Below are 18,342 nucleotides of genomic sequence, written 5' to 3'. Positions count from 1 at the left end.
ACAACTGTTACCCGTTCCAAAAGTTGAAGCAGCTTTGACAGCGTCACCAGCTTTTCCCTGAAGGGACCAGATGCTGTATTTTAAATAAATAAATAAATAAAAATCTTATCAACCTAAGGGGCCTTAGCCTTCTCAAGGGATTAAAGTGCTTTCATTCATTTAACCACTTACAGCTCCATCACAGTCTGCCAAATCTGCTGCTTCTGGGGCTGAGCTGTAAAGCTGGAACTCGGCCTCTGTCCATATGTCACAAAAAGATGCAAACTCAATTTACAGCCATGTGCTGATGTGGCCTTTTTACAAAGTTCTTCCAGTGCACGAGTGCCATCTCATTTCTCTTTATTTCGTGTTTTACAGAGCTTGGCTGTAGGTTACTCCATGCTTTGGTGTTTCTTCCCAAGGTCTCTGGTGCTGGAACAGGCAGGGGCTGATAGGAGATTATTGTCAGATTTGTTTCCACCCATGTAACCTATCTGCAAGTAAACATGACGTAAGGCTGTCAACTGATTGCATTCCAGGGCTCTGAAAAGCAACCAGGGGAAAAAGAAACTTCACACGTAGAGAGGAGTTTCTCCCTTTAGCATTGTCATTGTGGTGTTTTTAAGGTTTTCTTTTTCTGCGTTTTACAACTTTTTGGAATGCGCTTCTGAGCTTAGTCTGTTTAAAAGTCTATGATTTTATTGAACTGTTATAAAAACAAATATTCATCGGTGGTGTTACAGTTAAAACAGTGCAGAAATGTCTGGCACAATGCATACAAGGATGGAAAAGGATGAAAAATTTGGAAGTTGGGAACGTGTGAGTGGTTTGTGCTCTCCTGGGGCTCTTCTCTCGAGCCTCCTCCATCAAATGTGACAGTTCTAACTGCTCAGTCACACTTTTGCTTTATCCTTGAGCTGAGGTATTTTCATGGCTTTGTCATGTTAAGTCAAGGATGAAAGTAATTCTTATATTTATGTATGTCTACTTAGGCACAGTATTTTGGATATTGTAATGTATGATGTAGATTAGTTTGCTGAGTGGCTGCTACAGCATGAAATCCATGTAGGAGAAAATATCTGAGGGATAAGGGGTATCCAAAGGCTTTGCCTTCAATTCATCATCCAGGTGTTTTCCCTATGCAGACCTCTGCTTTCTTTTAACGTTACTTTGAAGCATTTTCCAGGACACAGCATTACCTAGCTGCTCACAACGAAGGTGTTAAATTTATCTTAGAGTCGTGCCTGAGTTACTCTGTTCTGGCAACTCCTTATTTAACTTCTAATTGCCTGTGAGTTCCTGGGCTGTAATGGCAGGGACTGGTGACTCCCCACATGCTTTGTAGTAGTTAATTCCCTTTTTTGTGTGTGGATTCCCTGGCTCCCTTCCCCTCTCCTTGCCTTCCCAAGGGGGAATATCCAGGAACACGTTGTCCTCAGTCATTTCAACACAGGATGGGACAAAGAACAGTTTATTTACTTAGTTTAGTTTTTGCTTTTTTTTTTTGTGGTGGTGATGAATTCACATGTGGCTTTTGTAGTAGGGAATTGCTGTTAGGGTTTTTTTTTTTTGTTTCCTTTGAGTTGGATGAATGAATTGAACCTCAATAGCACATCAATTTTAGTTACTCAATTGTTTTCTCTGGAAGTGAAGGATTGTGTGGTAACACAGTGTGTGAATATCTTATTGCACATGAGGTTTTTTGCCCACTTTGGCCTTACTTTTGAACTTTTCAAGTCAACTGCAACCAAATTAGGTAGAAGTGGAGAGGTTTCAAAGCAAATTCTTCCAAGTTCCATGGAAACAGCCCAATAGAAGGTGGAGACTCTCTGCCCACCAGTTCTGGAAAAGCTGCAATTTACCTTCACAGAACTTTGCACATCACAGAATCCACATGATCAAGGCTTGTCTCAATCCTGTTCCCATCAGTGGAAACAGCAGAAGTCACTCACCCATAATATCCAATGCCACAGAAAAACTGCCATCATTAATCCTGCTACTCACAGAATTGCTGGGTTGAAAAATGTGAATTATGGAGGCCAGTTTAATGTTTGGGAGATATTCTAACACTGTTCCAGTTGTGCCTTGATCCAATGTTGGATATTGTGTAAGTATTTTTAAAAGGAAATAAGATAATCTACAGCAAATACCTAATATCTGTCTAATCTCAGCAAAAAAGCAAAAACTGGCAGAGAAGCAAATGTTGACAAACTAAAATGTGGCAGTTTTGTCAAACACTTTTTCTTCCTTCTCTAAAACTATAGATTTAATGGAGAAGATGCCATTATGGACTTATGTGGTGGGATTATTATTATTATTTTAAAATCCTGAATGCTATCTAACAGTCTAATCAGCACTTAACTTCATTGATAGATTTGAGAACTCAGTATATTTACATCCATAAGTTATTTGAAAAACCCATTGGAATTCAGCAGGAATTCAGAGCACAGCTGGAAGATGACTCAAGCAAGAGAAAGTATCTTGCAATAAAAGATTTTAAGAACTTAAGCTGCTAATGTTGAAAAAGAAAAATTGAGGTGTCTTGCTTAAAAGCTGTGTGTACCTGCATGGTGGATGCTGCAGAGCTCTGTAATCTTCCAAAACAAAGCTTAATGAGAGCCAGTGGCCAGAGGCCACAGTCAGATTTGTTTTATTTGAAATTTAAATAGGTTTGAACAATGGAGTGATTAAGTATGAAAACAGCCTGTCAGTGGCAGCATGTTTCCTGATGGATATCAGCTCTGCCCCAAAACCATCCCCACAGAAATGAGCTCGGTACAGTTACAGGGTTAATTACAGATGGAGCTGGCTGAGATGGAAAGACCTGTTCCATGAGAACCAGAGGAAATGATCCCTTTGTCCCTTCTGGCCTCGAAGGAGTGAACAAATCAATTAAACACCATTTCTGTTGCCAGCTGGAAACAGTTCTGCTAAATTTGGACAAACAAGAGGAAGATGATTGTGATTAGAACCTGATGAGTGGATCCCAGGTGTTTCAAAGGCTCTGTGTGGCTTCATGGGTTTTGCTTTTCCAAGTGCTGCACATTGTGGTGCTGAATTGTCCTGAAAATGCAGAAATGTCCAAGCGATGCTTTCAGGAGACACCACAAGTTCGTGCTCGGGCAGAAGGTGAGACAGAGCAGTTGTTATTCACCTTTTACCTCCTCTGGGCAGGTGTGAATAAGTGATATTGTTACACTGACAACGTTCAGACCCTGCCTGTCCTCTTTTCCACCAGCACTGCTCAAATCACACTCTCATTTTTTAGATCATCTCTCTTTCCCCCCACCCCACATTACACTGGTTTATTTGTTTCCTGCTTCTCCTTATTTTTGGAAGTTTGGCTCCACAAGATCTGACGTGTTCATCCCCCTGTCCTTTCCAGCAGGTTTTTAACCACTTCAGGTTTCCAAACCCATTTTACCTGGCAGCAAATTAATGTAAGCTCAGGTATACTCGGATAAATGGAATTTAATCGCTTTTTGCACGTGTTTGACATAACTCTAGTGAGTTCCAAGCAAAATTCCTCACCTCACCATGACCTGTAGTCTAACCTAGATTCTCTGGAGTATTACAGCTTTGTATTTTACAGCTTGATTCTATTGAGTGTGGGAACTGACTGAGAAAAGGTCTGGCAGTTCTTTTCTCTATCCATTATTTAGTGACCTGCCTTAGCATGAAAGAAGGTCATGGAAAACTGTCTTTGTGGTAGTTGTGCTCTATTTTTTCATAGAACTTTCAGAAGCATTTTAGTATTTGTTTCCCATTTCTTTTAGAAGCTGATGTTTTTTTAGTCCTTCATGCAGTACTGGGAGGTAGATCTGCTGGCAAATGCAGCTAGTTTTGTGGTTTGGGGTTGGGTTTTTTACTTATTTTTGCTGTAATTCTCACAATTAATAAAAAATAACTTTTCTATAAACAGATGCTATACACTGTAAGTACAATTCTTTTTTCATATTGGTTGGAACAGTTGAGTTTAATCGTGTCAGGATCTTTTTTTCCCTTTTTTCCATTAGGTCTGTGTATGTACAGCAACTTCCAGCATGAAAAGCCTTTACCACACTGTCTTGTACAGTAGCACCTCACGTTGTTCTACCAAGGGAATAAATTATTATTATTTTCTTCTCAAGGCAGGTGTTGTTGCTTGCAGGTACTAATTGCAGCTGGACATAAATACACTTTTTGGGGGAGATGTCTGTGAATGATTGGAAGCCTTCAGCAGTCTCAGGCTTTATAAAGGAGGGCTGACCTGTCTTTAAAGCTGAAGTTTAGAAAGCTTTTGCTTAAAACTGAGCCAAAGTGCCCATGTGGGCCTTCACTGATTCTCTGAGCACGTTACAGCCACAGGATGCTCTGATTCCTGCTCTTGTAAGGTCACACAGAATGTGTAGCTGGTTATTCAAAGAAGCTGGACTGGGTTTGGAAAAAACCAAAAATTCTTTGGCATTCTCCCTTGAGTCCTGTTTAAAATAACCCAGGTACCATGGTTACAAGACAGTCACTTTGCTGCTTCTCCTGGGAATGTCGTGTTGAGCAGCCCCATCTGCTCTGGGATCTGAGTTGCTGCATTTGCTGGCCCCCACCAGGCTGTGGGTCAGGGCACTGCAGGGGCTGGAGCAGGTCCAGGGGCTCTGGGCACTGCCACATTCCTGCAGGCTGTGCTTGGAGTGTGGTCTCTTCATAAAATAATCTCTTCATATTTTTCACATAAACATGGAAAACGAGCAGGGCCAAGGTATGGAAGAGAAAAGGAGGAATATCCATTCTGCAGCCAAGTTTAATGTGTGTTTTCCTGGAGCCAGCATTTCTCCTCTAGAGGTTGGTTTGCAGGGAACAGATTGCAACAGTTTTTGCTGTCCCTGGGAATCCTTGCATGGAGTTATCCTGTTCCACCACAGTGCTTCAGACACCTCTCAGCTCGTGACCCCACTCACCTTCCTATGGAAAGGTGGTGGGTGGCTGTGTTTAGGTAATTAATTTGGGTTTGTTTAAAAAAATCACCACAGACACAAACACACACCACGAAACAGGAAAAAAATTCCATTGCCTGGCTCAAGGGCTCTGGAAAAGGAGCTTGAGGAATCTCTGTGTGCAACCCCAGACCTGGGTATTGTCTGGGAAGGGATGCTCCTTATCTAGGCCATTGTTCTGGTTTTCCTGTCTCATTTCTTAAATGGGTTTATAGAGCCTCTTTTGATTTAACTCTCGTTTTTCAGGTAGAAAACAGAACAAAATTGAGTGGGGAAACAGCTTCTAAGCAGAACTAACCAGTCTTTTCACCTAAAGATAGGTTCCAAATTTATCTGTGAAGAAAAAGTTGCCAAACAAGACAAACCTAAAGAGACAAAAACCCTACCTATACTTGCTAGAAAAGGAATAAGGAGGAGAACTGGGAACTCAGTATAGACTGATAGTGCAGTTAAAATTTATTTTTATGTTTGTACTTAAGATTTGTACCCTCTAGAAAAAGTAGCTAATGTCTGAGGGTGAATAACATCTCTCTCGATTTAAGGGGTAGATCTTTATCAGTGTTTTATATTCCCTCCTCAGCACTGGGCAGAGATCTGCATTCTCTGTAACTCTTTGGATGGTTCCAATTCTTTTTTTCTAAGCCAGTCCTAGTGCTTGTTTGTGTGTCCTCTGCCAAGAGCACCAAATACCAAAGGTTCTACGAGTTACTATATTAGGCTGAGTCATGATAACTGTAAACTTTTGTGTGTTTTTATTCCATGGAGAGTAATAATTTGCTACAGTGCCACTTAAAGCAGGATCTGAAGGTGACCTGCAGTTGTTCCAGAATTGCTTCTAATGGCAGAGAAGGGGCTGCCACCTTAAATGTAGACAAGAGGTGTCTCTGCCACCTTTCTAACTTGAATAATACCAAAAAAAGGTTCATTATTCTCCCTGTTTTTCTGAGGTTTGTGTGGATTAGGATTATTTTTCCTCATCAGTTGAAGCCTCAACTTGCCACTGGAGCCAGGAGCTGGAGCACAAATGTGTGTGCAGCTCCTGGGCACTGACCTGGGATTTTGTGGCTGTGTAAAGTCCTCAATTCCCCCCAGGTGATCTTGTGACTGAACTCTTCTCAACCGGAATAATGTGAATTCTCTGGTGTGCTGTGATCATGCACCTTAATTTACAGCATTCTAATAATCCTGGGAACTTCCCCCAAGAAATATAATATCTGCTGTAAAAACGATATTAAATACTAATGTATTTTTTTAGTTTATAAAAAGGAGAAACACAGTCTTTAATAGGAGGTTTCATTCAAGCTCTCTGTCAAGGCCTCTCAGTATTCCTGGTTGTACAACACGTGCTGGAAAACACAGGTGGACATGTTCAAGCCATTTTCCACGTGGAATTTTGTGAATCTCTTGAAGAGGTTTCCATCACCATGTCCCTGTTTTTACAATGCTGGATGCAGGCTGAACAGATTGGCACAAATTTAGGGCACAACATATTGTCTTCCTGAACTGCAGGAATCCTGTGGCTCTTCCTGGCAAGTGTCAACCACACAACAGCTTTTCCTTCTTCACTTAATTTAATTCTTCCATCCCCTGGGTGTTATGAAAAGCTGTAGCTCACAGACATTGCAAGTAATTGGAATGGCTGTAAATATTTAATATCGTAAGTTTGAAAGCCATTGCTTTCCAGGCTTTTATTTAGGAGTGTTTGGGTTGGATTTTTTTATGCTTGGAAGTGAAGAAAAGATAAAATTATTTTCCTCTCCCCAAGGATTCAAATAGCTGGTTATATCCACAGTTTTGTCAAGTGCTCTGTATCAAGCTTTATATCAGTTCTTTTAAATACAAGAGGGCTGTACTGTGTAGTTTATTTGAATTATTCCTTAGAGAAAATATGAAAGGATTTTTTTTCTCATTTCATTTCCTTTATTTTTCCTCACAGAATTAGAATAAGAAGTAAACAGACCTTAGACATCTTCATCTGCTGGTAGAAATTGATGTGAAACTCTAGCACAAATCTATTGCATTCATTGCATATAGATCATTGGTTATATTGTGTCTTGTTAAATATATTTTTGGTTGTGAAGGTCAGTATTTGTTCAACATTAAAACAAACAAATAATAGACAAAAAAATACATAGTTTGAAATAAGAACTGGTTATGTCATTCCTGTGCTTTGTGAACATGGTTATGCCAAAAGCTTCTTCCCTGAATGTGATGTTTTATTTTGGAAATGCATTAAATGCAGGTGTGTGTCTGTTTAGGTTGGAGGAACTAAAGCTGGAGTTGTGCGATTTTTGGGAGAAACTGATTTTGCAAAAGGAGAATGGTGTGGAGTAGAGCTGGATGAACCCCTGGGAAAGAACGATGGAGCTGTTGCTGGCACGAGGTCAGTCTGTCCCCACATTTACCCTATGAGATTTTCCTCTGTATTCTCTTTTGGGTTTTTATATCTTCCATGGAGTTTTCAGTCAGGAGGGAGAGGGAGGCTCTAAACCTGCCTTGTCTGCTGCTGCTGGGGGGGCTGGTGTGCCATGGTTTGAATTCTCTGATGCCAACACTTCTCTCACATTCGTGGGATGAGCTGATCTCTCCTCCCATGTGAGTTTTATTCATAGACTGGTAATGGAAAATACAATTTGCTTCTTTTGAATGCCTATTTCTCAGCATGGAAGGAATGCTCAGTTAAGAAAATCTCTGGATATTCAGTAGTTGTACTTAAGGGAAATCTTCCAGTATCCCAGGAGCTGGAAGCTCCTGTGCCAGCAGCTGCCTCCTAGTAGAGACTGAGAGCAGTGTAGCTGCTCCCTCCAGTAAGTCTCAGTCAGAAGACATTAATTCACATCACAATTTAACTTTCATTCTCATTTGCCATAAGGAATAATCTTTTACCTCATTAAAAAGAGGTTTTACAAGGATTGTCTCACCTTAACATAGGTGATCACAGCTTAAAATTATAAGTGGCTTTTGTCTATATTTAACCAAAGATATATGTTCTGTATCATCAAATATGCATAAATGGTATGTATTTAATAAAATATAAAACTACTTGATTTAATTAAAATCTGATTTCTATTTTTAACTCTCAGCCATCACATCTGTTGGCAGCTCAGAGGAATGTGATGAAAGGGAAAGCTATGGATATAAAACTGAATCTGAATGGAAATTTTTTAGGCACTAGAGCTGTAGTGTTAACTCTGAATTTCTAAAGCCTGATCATGCTGATGTGATCTGAAGATGTGACCGTGCTGTTCCAGCCTCTCAAAGTCCCATTTCCAAATCTGATGTTAAACACAATTTGCAGTTCAACGTGGACGAGCCCCTTTAACCCTTCCATCCTCCTGCTCTAGAACCCTCCGTGAAAAGACATTAACTCCTGCTCTCCTCCTCTGCCTTTTCCCTCGGCAGGTATTTCCAGTGCCAGCCCAAGTACGGCCTGTTCGCCCCGGTGCACAAAGTGACCAAGATCGGCTTTCCCTCCACCACGCCGGCCAAAGCCAAGCCCGCCGTGCGCAAGGTGCTGCCCACGCCCACGGCGCTGAAACGCAGCCCCAGCGCCTCTTCCCTGAGCTCGCTGAGCTCCGTGGCCTCCTCCGTAAGCAGCAAGCCCAGCCGCACAGGACTCGTAAGCTGCTTTTTCCTTCCCCTTGGCAGCCCCACCCCGGCCCGGCCCGGCTCGGCTCGGCTCGGCTCGGCTCGGCTGAGCCCAGCCTAGAGCAAAGATCGTGGGCAGAACACGTTTCGTGGTGCTTTTCTTCATTCAAAGCATGCACGAAGGAAGGAAATCTTAGCTAGCCCTGGAGAGCAGCTGAATGTTTGAATATTTAATTCGGGCTAACAGAGTGATTGCAATAAGAAAGGGGCTTAGGACACACACAAATTTCTCTCCGTTTAATTCATTTTCTGAGGATCTGGTGTGCACTGAAGCTACTCGTTTTATTTAAGCAGGAAGCTTCACGTTGGTTAAAATGTTCAAAATTTCCTTTTGCCGTTCAAGAGATGAGTCAGCTGAGAAATGCAGCAGGAGCAATTTCCAAGTCTCTGCTGACAAGAAGCCTCTTTCTTTTAGGTTTGGTTTTAATCCTATGAATTCATAAAGGCTGAGTGTTGCCAAGTGCAGTGGCTCAGGTGAAATCTAACACAGTACTAATTCCACCTAATACACTTACTATGGATTCTTTTGAAGTTGCTCTGTTACATAAATGTCCTAATCTTGGGTTACAGCAGTAAAACAGAAATCTGGGAAGGCTGAATTTTGAGCAGTCTCTTTTATGGCAATTGAAAACATAGAAATAATTGGATTTTTACACAGTCACCCTAGTTTTTTCCTTTTATTTTTAAACCACAGTCCATAGATAGATCTAATTAGGAAGAAGTGACTCCCAGTGATGTGGAACAGGTTCCCTGTCCCACTGTCCCACTGACCAGCAGGTGTCCAGAGAGGTGACTCGCCCTGGTCCTGCAGGACTGAAGCAGATTAACAGAGGTCAGCAGTCGGTCAGGGCACCAGGGTTAATACCTGACCACAAAAAGGATTTTTATTTGGCACAAACAGTGGGACTTCATTACTTAATCCATTCTGGAAGTTGCACTTGCAGCTGCAGAGTGCCCTCTAGTTTGGGATCACTGCACTAACACACTGAGCCCAATGCTTTATTCCATGTGCTGTGATCCCCCAAGTTACACCTTGTGAATGTCTAAAATGTATTTGCTTATTTTGTTGTGTCCCAGGGATTTTGCATGATTTAGGCCATAAAATACAAAGCTGCTGTAATCCGTTATTTCTGGAATTAAAATTCCAGCTTTCTTCCAACTTTTTTTCTCAGGCAGTGTGTGAATATTTGGTGGCCATCCAAGTTAACAGGATTGTCCAAATAATTCTGAGACTTTTTCTTTAAAAGTTAAGCTGCTGGGGAAACGAGATTTCCTGTAATCAGTTTTGACCCAGCAGACTTTTCATGCTTCAGTTTCTAGGAAAACTAAAACTTTACTGGGAATTTCTGGACTCTTACATTGACTGCTCAGTTGTTCAGGGCTGTTTCTATTTTCTTTTTCCTGTGTAATAAAAGCAGGTGTCAGAGTAGGTGATCCTGTGATTTAAGGGGCTGTCTGATACAAGTGGTGTTTATTTCTGAGTATGAAGGAAGCTGATGTTTCTCTGAAGAGTTTTGGATTTGTTTTGCAGTTGGGATTGAATGGTGATTTGGAGACCTAAAACTGTTAGAAAGCAAAACACGCTGGAATGAGATTTCTTCTGGAAACTGGGAGGGTGTGAAACAACCAATTAAACATCAGAGTGAAGGTGGTTGATTCTGTCTGGTGCCTTGCCAGTCACTGGCAGTGGATTGCAGAGTGTGCAGGGTAGGATCCAGGCTGGCAGGAGCTGAGGCAGCTGTTCAATGTTTTGATCTCTGGAAGGATCATGCTCTTGGTTTTGGGTGATTGGACAGAGCTGAAGGATACAACAAGTCTTTGTGATTTGGGTTTTTTTTAAAAACTAACTGAGCTGTCATCCTCATTTAATACTTCAGCAAATTTCTCAGCTGTTGAAGTTAGGTGTTATGAACAGCACTGGATTTTTTTTGTTGTTGTTCAGTTTTTCCTGTTTTCACACCTATTGCTCACTTCATAATTTTAATTTAATTACTTTCCCTGCTAGCTCAGGAACTTGTGAGGGTGTAGCTGGTAGGGCCATACTGAATTTTCCCTGATTCCATCCAGTAGGGCAGAGATGATGCAAGGTCAAGGAAAACCTGAATTCATTTTAGCCACAATTCTCCTGGTTAATTTTAATCTGCATTATTGAAGCTTAATATTTCAGATTTTTTTTTCCAGAAGTAATTTAATTCCAAGTGATAGAAACATATATTTTAGCCAGATACCAGTTGTTCTTCACAAGGTTTTAGCTGTAAGGCTGACTTTAGGTCAAGGTAAATGCTCTTTATCCTGGCTGGTTTTGCCGTGGTAGAGGTGCCAGATGCTGGTGGGAGTTCCCAAAGCTTTTCATGGAGAGTTTGGAAGTGTTGGACTGTTGCTGGTGACCCAAGATAACGACCTGGTAACTAGAGACAAAATGTTTCTGGCTTGCTAGAAAGCTGCCTTTCTTTTTTTTAATGCAAAAAGGTGCTTAGGAACATCCTGAACCAGCCTTTGTGTGAGTCTACACCTTCAACTGAGGCCTTTTATTTTCACTTCATCCCTCCTGCCTCTTCCTCTGGCTGCTGCTCCTTGCAGGGCTCTGACCACACAGTGTTGGCCACTGTTAAATTCTGGAAAATGAACTCATTTAAGTGTAAAAGGAGAAGGTACAGTAGGTCACAGACAGCATTTGCTTTACTAACCCTGTGTCTGTGGAGTCTGGAGATACTCACTACAGCCCTGTTTTCTTTCTCTTGGTACAGAATGATTTTTTTAACGCATTTATTTTGTGAAGTTGACAGAAACCTCTTCCCGGTATGCAAGAAAAATTTCGGGCACCACAGCCCTCCAGGAGGCCCTGAAGGAGAAGCAGCAGCACATTGAGCAGCTCCTGGCAGAAAGGGACCTGGAGAGGGCAGAAGTTGCAAAAGCAACGAGTCACGTTGGGGAGATAGAGCAGGAATTGGCTCTGGTCCGCGATGGGCACGACCGGGTAAGAGAGTTACTGTTCTGAAACAGGGTCAGCACGTGGGGGTAACCTCCAAAATGGGCTTTTCTTATTGAAAAGGGCTGGCAGCAAGAGGTGGTGTGCTAAGAGTAAAATAATCCATACCTGGGAGATCTCCCTTGTGGGATCTTTGGCTTGATGAGATACCAGATCTGCTGAATTGAACTCGTTTTTATTGAACTTCACTGCAGTCTTTGATCATGTCCATATTTGACAGCATTCCTGTCACTTGGCCCATCACTTCACCAAACTGTGGTTACTGAGGTACAGGTACATAATTTGGAAAAAAATTCCTGTATTTCCCAGCTTAGTAAATTTTGGTTTTATTCCTCTTCCTGATTAGCATGTGCTGGAGATGGAGGCAAAAATGGACCAGCTCCGAGCTATGGTGGAGGCAGCTGACAGGGAGAAAGTGGAGCTCCTCAATCAGCTTGAGGAAGAGAAAAGGTAACCCCAACCTGTCCTCATTAATGTAATTAATGTTCTTCTTGTGCTCCCCTTGTGCATCTTGCTGTTCATCCTGACTCCAGACATGTCTCTCAGTGCTGGGGTTTCCATGCAATTGTGACATCTTGAAGGCCTGTGGACATTTTGGATGTGTCCTGAATTTCTGATTGTTTCCTGCATGAATGGTAGAATATATAGAATGTGAGATCAAACTGCTGATTTAGGTCATCTCTTCTCAGATAATGCAGAAGGGTGAAAAAAGGAGAGAATCAATGAGGATTTAAAGGGTTTTAATACAAAATACCCTCTTCAGAGCTGCAGGAGCAGTGATGCCTTGCTTTGGCACTGGTAGTGTTTTAAGAACAGCACTTTTCCCTCCCTCTGATGCTTCCTGTGAGCCATTTCTCCTTAATGTTCCTGGCAGTTTCCTGCTGCAATGGGAATGTTGTCACTGTCATTCTGATTTCCACTGAAAAATGAACTTGAAAGCATTTTCTTCCAAAATTACCTGAATTTTAATGAGTTGTCCCCACAGGAAAGTTGAAGACCTTCAGTTCCGTGTGGAAGAAGAATCCATTACCAAAGGAGACCTAGAGGTAAAATATCTCCAGCTTTGTAAACAGCATATCCAGGAGGGCATAGAAAGGCAGGAATCATTAAAAGATGCAATCCTGGTCCAAGCACATAAAAATGATACCCATTTCTGCAGTCCTTTAGTAAGCAAATTGTCCCAAAATTGCAGGATTGCACCCCAAATTCAGTTGCACACTTTAGCAAAGGCTGTGCTATAGAACAGCTGTAGTTATTCAGAGAAATTAAATTAATTCATAGAAAATTCTACCTTTTGCTGTTAAAAGTAATGACTAAGAAAAAAAAATAGTTTTAAAGTTACAAAATTGCAAGTTAATATTTATACCTTTGAAAATTAATATTGAGGACTTGTCCTGTTTGATCAGTTTCTTGAGTAATTCCTGTGCTTCCCTTAGGAAAGGTTGATTAATGGAGAGTGTTTTGTCCTGAGAGTTTGCACATAAAAATCTAAATAGCAATTCATGTGTGCAACTTTTAATCTATTGTTTATATTATTGTGATGTTGGGCTACAGCACAGTGTGTTACTGCACAATCAGAATAGAAAATATTTAGGGAAGGATTGCTCTCAGGTATTTGAGCACTGCCAGTTTTTATCCCAAAATTCCAGTTAATAAGCAAGATACTTTTAGTTGCTCTACTCTGTTGTCTAATCAGAAAGATACTGGAACTTGTTGCACAGCATAAAGTACAAACTTAGTTAACTGTGTTGCTATAAAACATTTGTGATTGAAGTGCTAGCCTTATGAAAAATACTCATTTCATATAACATTTCTTTTATTTTAGTCTTCCATTCATTTTAAGATACCTGTCTAGACTCTTCATAGAATGCTCCTTTTATTGTTTAATCCATGGAAATACTTTAGTTTTTTATTTTCTGTTAAATCAATTGATAATCATGGCAAACCATCCTAAAGAATGTGGTTTGTCAAGCTGCATAACTTGGGGGTTTAAACTGAATTCAAGCTGATGAAATGTCTCCTGTTGTTTGTGTTGGAATGGTAGTGCTGAGTCTGTAGGTGAAACATTTTTGTTTGTTTGTTTGTTTTTAATTTTACTGATAGCAAAAGAGGCAGATTTCGGAAGACCCAGACAATGTAAGAGGGCACTTCAATGTGCAGAGACATCCCATGTTAACAGATTGTGTGCAGAAAATGCTTATACTGATTCACTAACTGCATAATCTGTTATTGAGACATTGACTCTGGTATTTGTGTGCATGTTGCTTCCAGAGCAATTACAACATTTCTTGGAAAGAATGTGTGTAATGACTAAACGTGGTAATGGCCATGAGCTGCAGACAGGGCCAGTGTGCCATTAGAATTCTTTAGGGTCAAAACCTTTGCAGTTCAATTCCTGAAGAGTCCAGGAGCTTGGAGAACATGAGTGACCAACATCCTGAAGTGACCTTCATTTAAATGTAGGATTTTATCTGTTGTCTTCACAAAATCCTGCCTGCTCTCCTATGAGATCCTGCTGCTGTTCAATAGATGACAATTTTTCTGAGGGAATTAATCTGTCTGTTCTTCATCTCCCCATATTTGGTTTCCTTTCTTCTGTATGAAATGCTAAGGGGAGAGATGATTAAAACCATCTGAACAATTACTGTGCAAAGCTGTCTGATTTTGCTGTATCTTCATGTAGCTCCTCTTCAAATTATATAGGAAAAATGTGTTACTTGAGAACAGAAATGGCCTTGGGAGATGTTTAAGGAGCCTTCTTGCATCCCCTGCTCAGAATAGTGGAATTTTAAAGGTAAATTTATCCCAGGCTGCCTCCTCTGCTGCTCCTCTCCTCCCCAGCCAAGACAGGAAGTTCTCAGGACTAGAACTTGATTCTGCTGTGCATCCTTAGGGGTTCCCTTGGCAGAGATCCCTCAGGGTCTGAGTCTCCTCCAGTGTCCCCATCAGGCTGATGCTTTGTGAGAAATAAATCTGCATGTGCCCTTCCTTTCTCTTGTTTTGTGCACTCCTTCTTTGATCCCATCTTTTCTCCTGACTTCCTTGTTCTGATTTTTCCATTAAAAATGGGCATCTTCACTCTCCAGAGGAGAGTTTCCAGGCTGACACTCCCTGATCTCAGTGATGTCCTGTGATTGTCCCCAGCATGAGGGGACTGGAGGGGGTCCTGCCCCATCCTAGAACTGACTGTCAGGATTTGTGGCCTCAGCACAATTTCCCAGTTTGATGAAGAATGTCATAGGGAGGTTTATTCTGGAGTGAAAGAATAACCAGCACACACAAATGCTGGAAAAGGCTGATGTCCAGCTCCAAAGTTTGGGTGGAATTCTTGGAGGTTCAAGGCAGAGTAAGAATCCCATTTCCACATCACTTCCCCAGTTGTGAAGCTCTGGATAAGAGGATGATGATTCCTTTGGCTTTGTTGTCTGTTTTTTTCTTTCCTGCTTTTCTTTTCCATCCAAGTTAAGGTTTAGAATCAAATTGTTTTCTTGGTTTTGGGGTACTCTCTCTTCTCAGTTCACTGTGTTCTGGGTTTCCTCAAAGAGAACCATAAATCAGTAAGAATTTCTCTACATCATCAGGAGAGAAATTTGAACAGTTCAAAATTTTGCAGTGATTTTCACCTCAAGGAATCTGGAATCTCCCTTGGAAATCAGATTATTTGATTAAAGATAATCTCATGCTCTAAATGGGGAAAAAGGTGTCAAGCAAAGATCTCTGGAGTATTCTTTTTTAGTCTTTTATTTCCATTTTGGCAGGATTTTAATTTACTTGCCTTTGTAGTATATAAGAGACAGGATTTTAAATAACCCAATAATCAGTGATGATCTGTCTGATCTTTGGAGCAGTAAAGCACTGTCTATAAAATTAATGATCAAAGAGTTTGGGTTTTATGTAGCATAAAAAAACCTTAAGGTTGCAAATTCCAAAGGCACACGGGGAAATTCTATAACCATGAGGTTACATTAGGTTTGGGATTTCTTGGGTTTTAATAGATCCCCTTGATGAATTAGAGCTAGTAAAGTTTGAATTTCCAGCTTTTAAAGCAGATTGTTTTTCAGACTTACAATCTGGTTGTGGATCAACACTAATACTGACTTGTGTCAGAGAGAAATTGTAGCCACTTATTATTTCCCTTAGAATACTTAATTCCATTTTCAAAGGCTATGGGCAGGAAAAAGAATCTGTGTTCTTGTGGAGCATTTTTGCCTGTTACATCCTGAAGATCTTCCACTGAGAGAGAAACAGACCTGCCACAGAATAAAACATCAGCAAACCTCAGGAGCAGCTTCTAAGTGTTTGTGGACACCAAGGAACTCCACAGTAACACAGCCAACTATTTTCATCTGTTTAAAAAATTAACCCCCTTGGATGTCTGGATGCTTTTGGGAAGGAAGAACTTGCTGCTGCCAGAAGGAATTCTGTGTTTGGAGAAGCAGACAAAAAGCTCATCCTCATCTTTATACTCTTCTTTTATTTTTTTCTCTTCCCTACTTCAGAGGTGCAGGTCAGGTTTGAATTACCTGCTGGACTTCCCCTGCTTCTCCCAAACTTCAGGCTCTCTTTCAGGCCCCAGGGAGTATCTGGATATCAAATATTCTGTGTTCTTGCTAAAAATTCTGTTTGTAAGCAAAAGGCAGGAGGTACCTGCTCACTTGGGTTCATCTGTGTCCTGCTTCTCTTTAGGAACCTGTTAGAATTCCAAAGCTCTTACTTTTTTCTTACTTCCACATATTCTTCAATATACTTAGCCATCAGTAACTGCAGAGCAACCAGGCTGATTCACTTTTTTATTTGGTTTTGAGGAATCTTGTTGCTTGCTTCCTTTGTAAAAGAGGAGAAGGGGGGAAAAAAGAGGAGAGTTTTGGAGTTACAGACAGCCATTCTCTTTCTATTTCTCTTCAGATTATTCAAACCATAGTGACAGAGGAGGCTTCATGTTCCCACATCTTGGCCAGAGGCATTTTTATGGCTGAGACTTAGAGACAGCTACTATAAAAAAAAGAAAGTTAAAGTTTTGAGTTGTCACATGAGCTTCAGTGGAGAATTTTTGTCCCCTTGTTAATAGGTATTTTTTTAATAAAATCAGCCAAACACACAAAAGGAAAAAGGTAGTGGGATGCCAAGGAGAGGGATTTACCATCCTTTTAGAACAGGAAGAGATATATATGCACAAATATATATTTTTGACATAACTATTCTAATTTGTGCTCAAAACTTCATGTACTGATAAATAACTTCTACTCAGCTGCATGAAACTGTTTTTATTCACATTCCTCCGTTTGCTATTCATTCGTTCATTCATTTATTTATTTTACACGTTTGATTTCATTTGTACACGCCCATCCATTGACACCTTCAAGCCCATCCTCCTCATCCATAGATTTCCCTGCCCATTTCCTCCCCCCTCCCCTTGCATCCTCTCTGCTCACCTGTTAGAAGGCTCTGGCAGCACGGCCTGCATGTGGCTCCTCCTCTTGTGCTGGCATGTGATGGTGGCACCGTTGTGTTCTCTTCCTCTCCCTCTCCACTAACAGACGCAGACCAAACTGGAGCATGCCCGCATTAAGGAGCTTGAACAGAGCCTGCTCTTTGAAAAGACCAAAGCTGACAAACTCCAGAGAGAGTTAGAAGACACTAGGGTAATGGTTTTTCCCTGTTTGAATAACGAGCCTGATCTGTGTTGTGGAAGATTTCTGATGGCACAGTGCTGGGGGTGACACGTGCTGGAACAGGTCCTTGCTCCTGCCGTAGCCAAAGCTGGAACGCTGTAAAAAAAAAAAAAAAAAAAAAAAAAATTAGATTAATTTTGAGCTTCCGTGGGGTGTGTATGTGTGCCTGGACGTGTGACTCGTTCAAGAACTCAGGTAAGATGTCTTCACACTGCAAAAGTAATCCTTGGATCCAAAAGTGACAGAAAGGAATTAGCAGAGTTCATTAAACCCAAAAAACCTAAGATTGAACGTGCCAGTCCTTTTAACACAAACTGAGTATTTGGAGCTTGGTTTCTGAGCTCTTCAGTAGCTGCTGCACTACTTGCTTTGCTAAATCATGGTTTGCAGTGGCTTTTTAGCTCTTTTTTCCACCAATGATAGATTATTTTAATGGATATCTCAGTAATTAGTAATAATGCTGCTGTCAGATTATTACTGACATACTTTGCACCAAATCAGAAGTTCAGCAGATGTCAATTCTTAAATATATATACACACACCCATATATTTATGCTCACACGTGGGGATTTTCTTGAAGGTCAGGTGGGATGAATAAAAAACCCAGGATGAATAGAAAACCAACAATTTAAGATATAATAAGTACTTCTAAAGAGCAATTGCGGGCAAGTAATATCTTTTCCAGGTCAAAGCAGTAACTGCCTAATTAGAATTAATTCTGGGAGCTTTGCTGTAGCAAAAATTGCTCCAACAGTCAGTGAAAAGCTCAGATAGTGTGAGGACACTTCAGAGAGAATGGAGCAGGTATAGATAGGATTTCAGAGGATTTATCAGTTCAAAATGGGTTTGTCATTTTCTCTGACAGTCTTGTAGCTGGTGTGAGATGAATTTGGAAGGAATTATTTCAGTAAAGACTTCGAGGTTCTCCATTCTTTTCCAGTCTGCCTTAAAATGGTTCTGAGGAACATTTTGTTAATCATTGATAATACCCATCAGGGTGGTTTCTAAGTTTTTTAGCAAACTATTTCTAGTTAATACCAGAAGAACAAATTTTAATAAATGCAGTGTTTATAGACAATAGAAG

At 40.8% G+C, this 18,342-nt stretch overlaps 1 protein-coding gene across 9 annotated transcripts in view; it reads left to right on the top strand.

Annotated features, from left to right (window-relative positions):
- Positions 1–18,342, top strand: part of LOC106852385 (CAP-Gly domain-containing linker protein 1) — a 61,067-nt gene that overhangs the window by 17,264 nt on the left and 25,461 nt on the right. For 6 of the 9 annotated variants that reach the window (XM_088175983.1, XM_088175975.1, XM_088175976.1 and 3 more), the window contains exons 4-10: positions 7,208–7,332; positions 8,352–8,568; positions 11,377–11,574; positions 11,933–12,036; positions 12,572–12,632; positions 13,690–13,722; positions 17,124–17,228. In XM_088175983.1, the coding sequence (XP_088032109.1) occupies positions 7,208–7,332; positions 8,352–8,568; positions 11,377–11,574; positions 11,933–12,036; positions 12,572–12,632; positions 13,690–13,722; positions 17,124–17,228 (843 nt within the window). The remainder of the gene's footprint in view (positions 1–7,207; positions 7,333–8,351; positions 8,569–11,376; positions 11,575–11,932; positions 12,037–12,571; positions 12,633–13,689; positions 13,723–17,123; positions 17,229–18,342) is intronic. The other 3 variants (XM_088175979.1, XM_088175978.1, XM_088175977.1) reach the window with 2 other exon arrangements.

The sequence above is a fragment of the Sturnus vulgaris genome, chromosome 19 (genome assembly GCF_052056855.1).
Source record: "Sturnus vulgaris isolate bStuVul1 chromosome 19, bStuVul1.hap1, whole genome shotgun sequence".
NCBI lineage: Eukaryota > Metazoa > Chordata > Aves > Passeriformes > Sturnidae > Sturnus > Sturnus vulgaris.
This window is presented reverse-complemented; position numbering and strand designations above follow the sequence as displayed.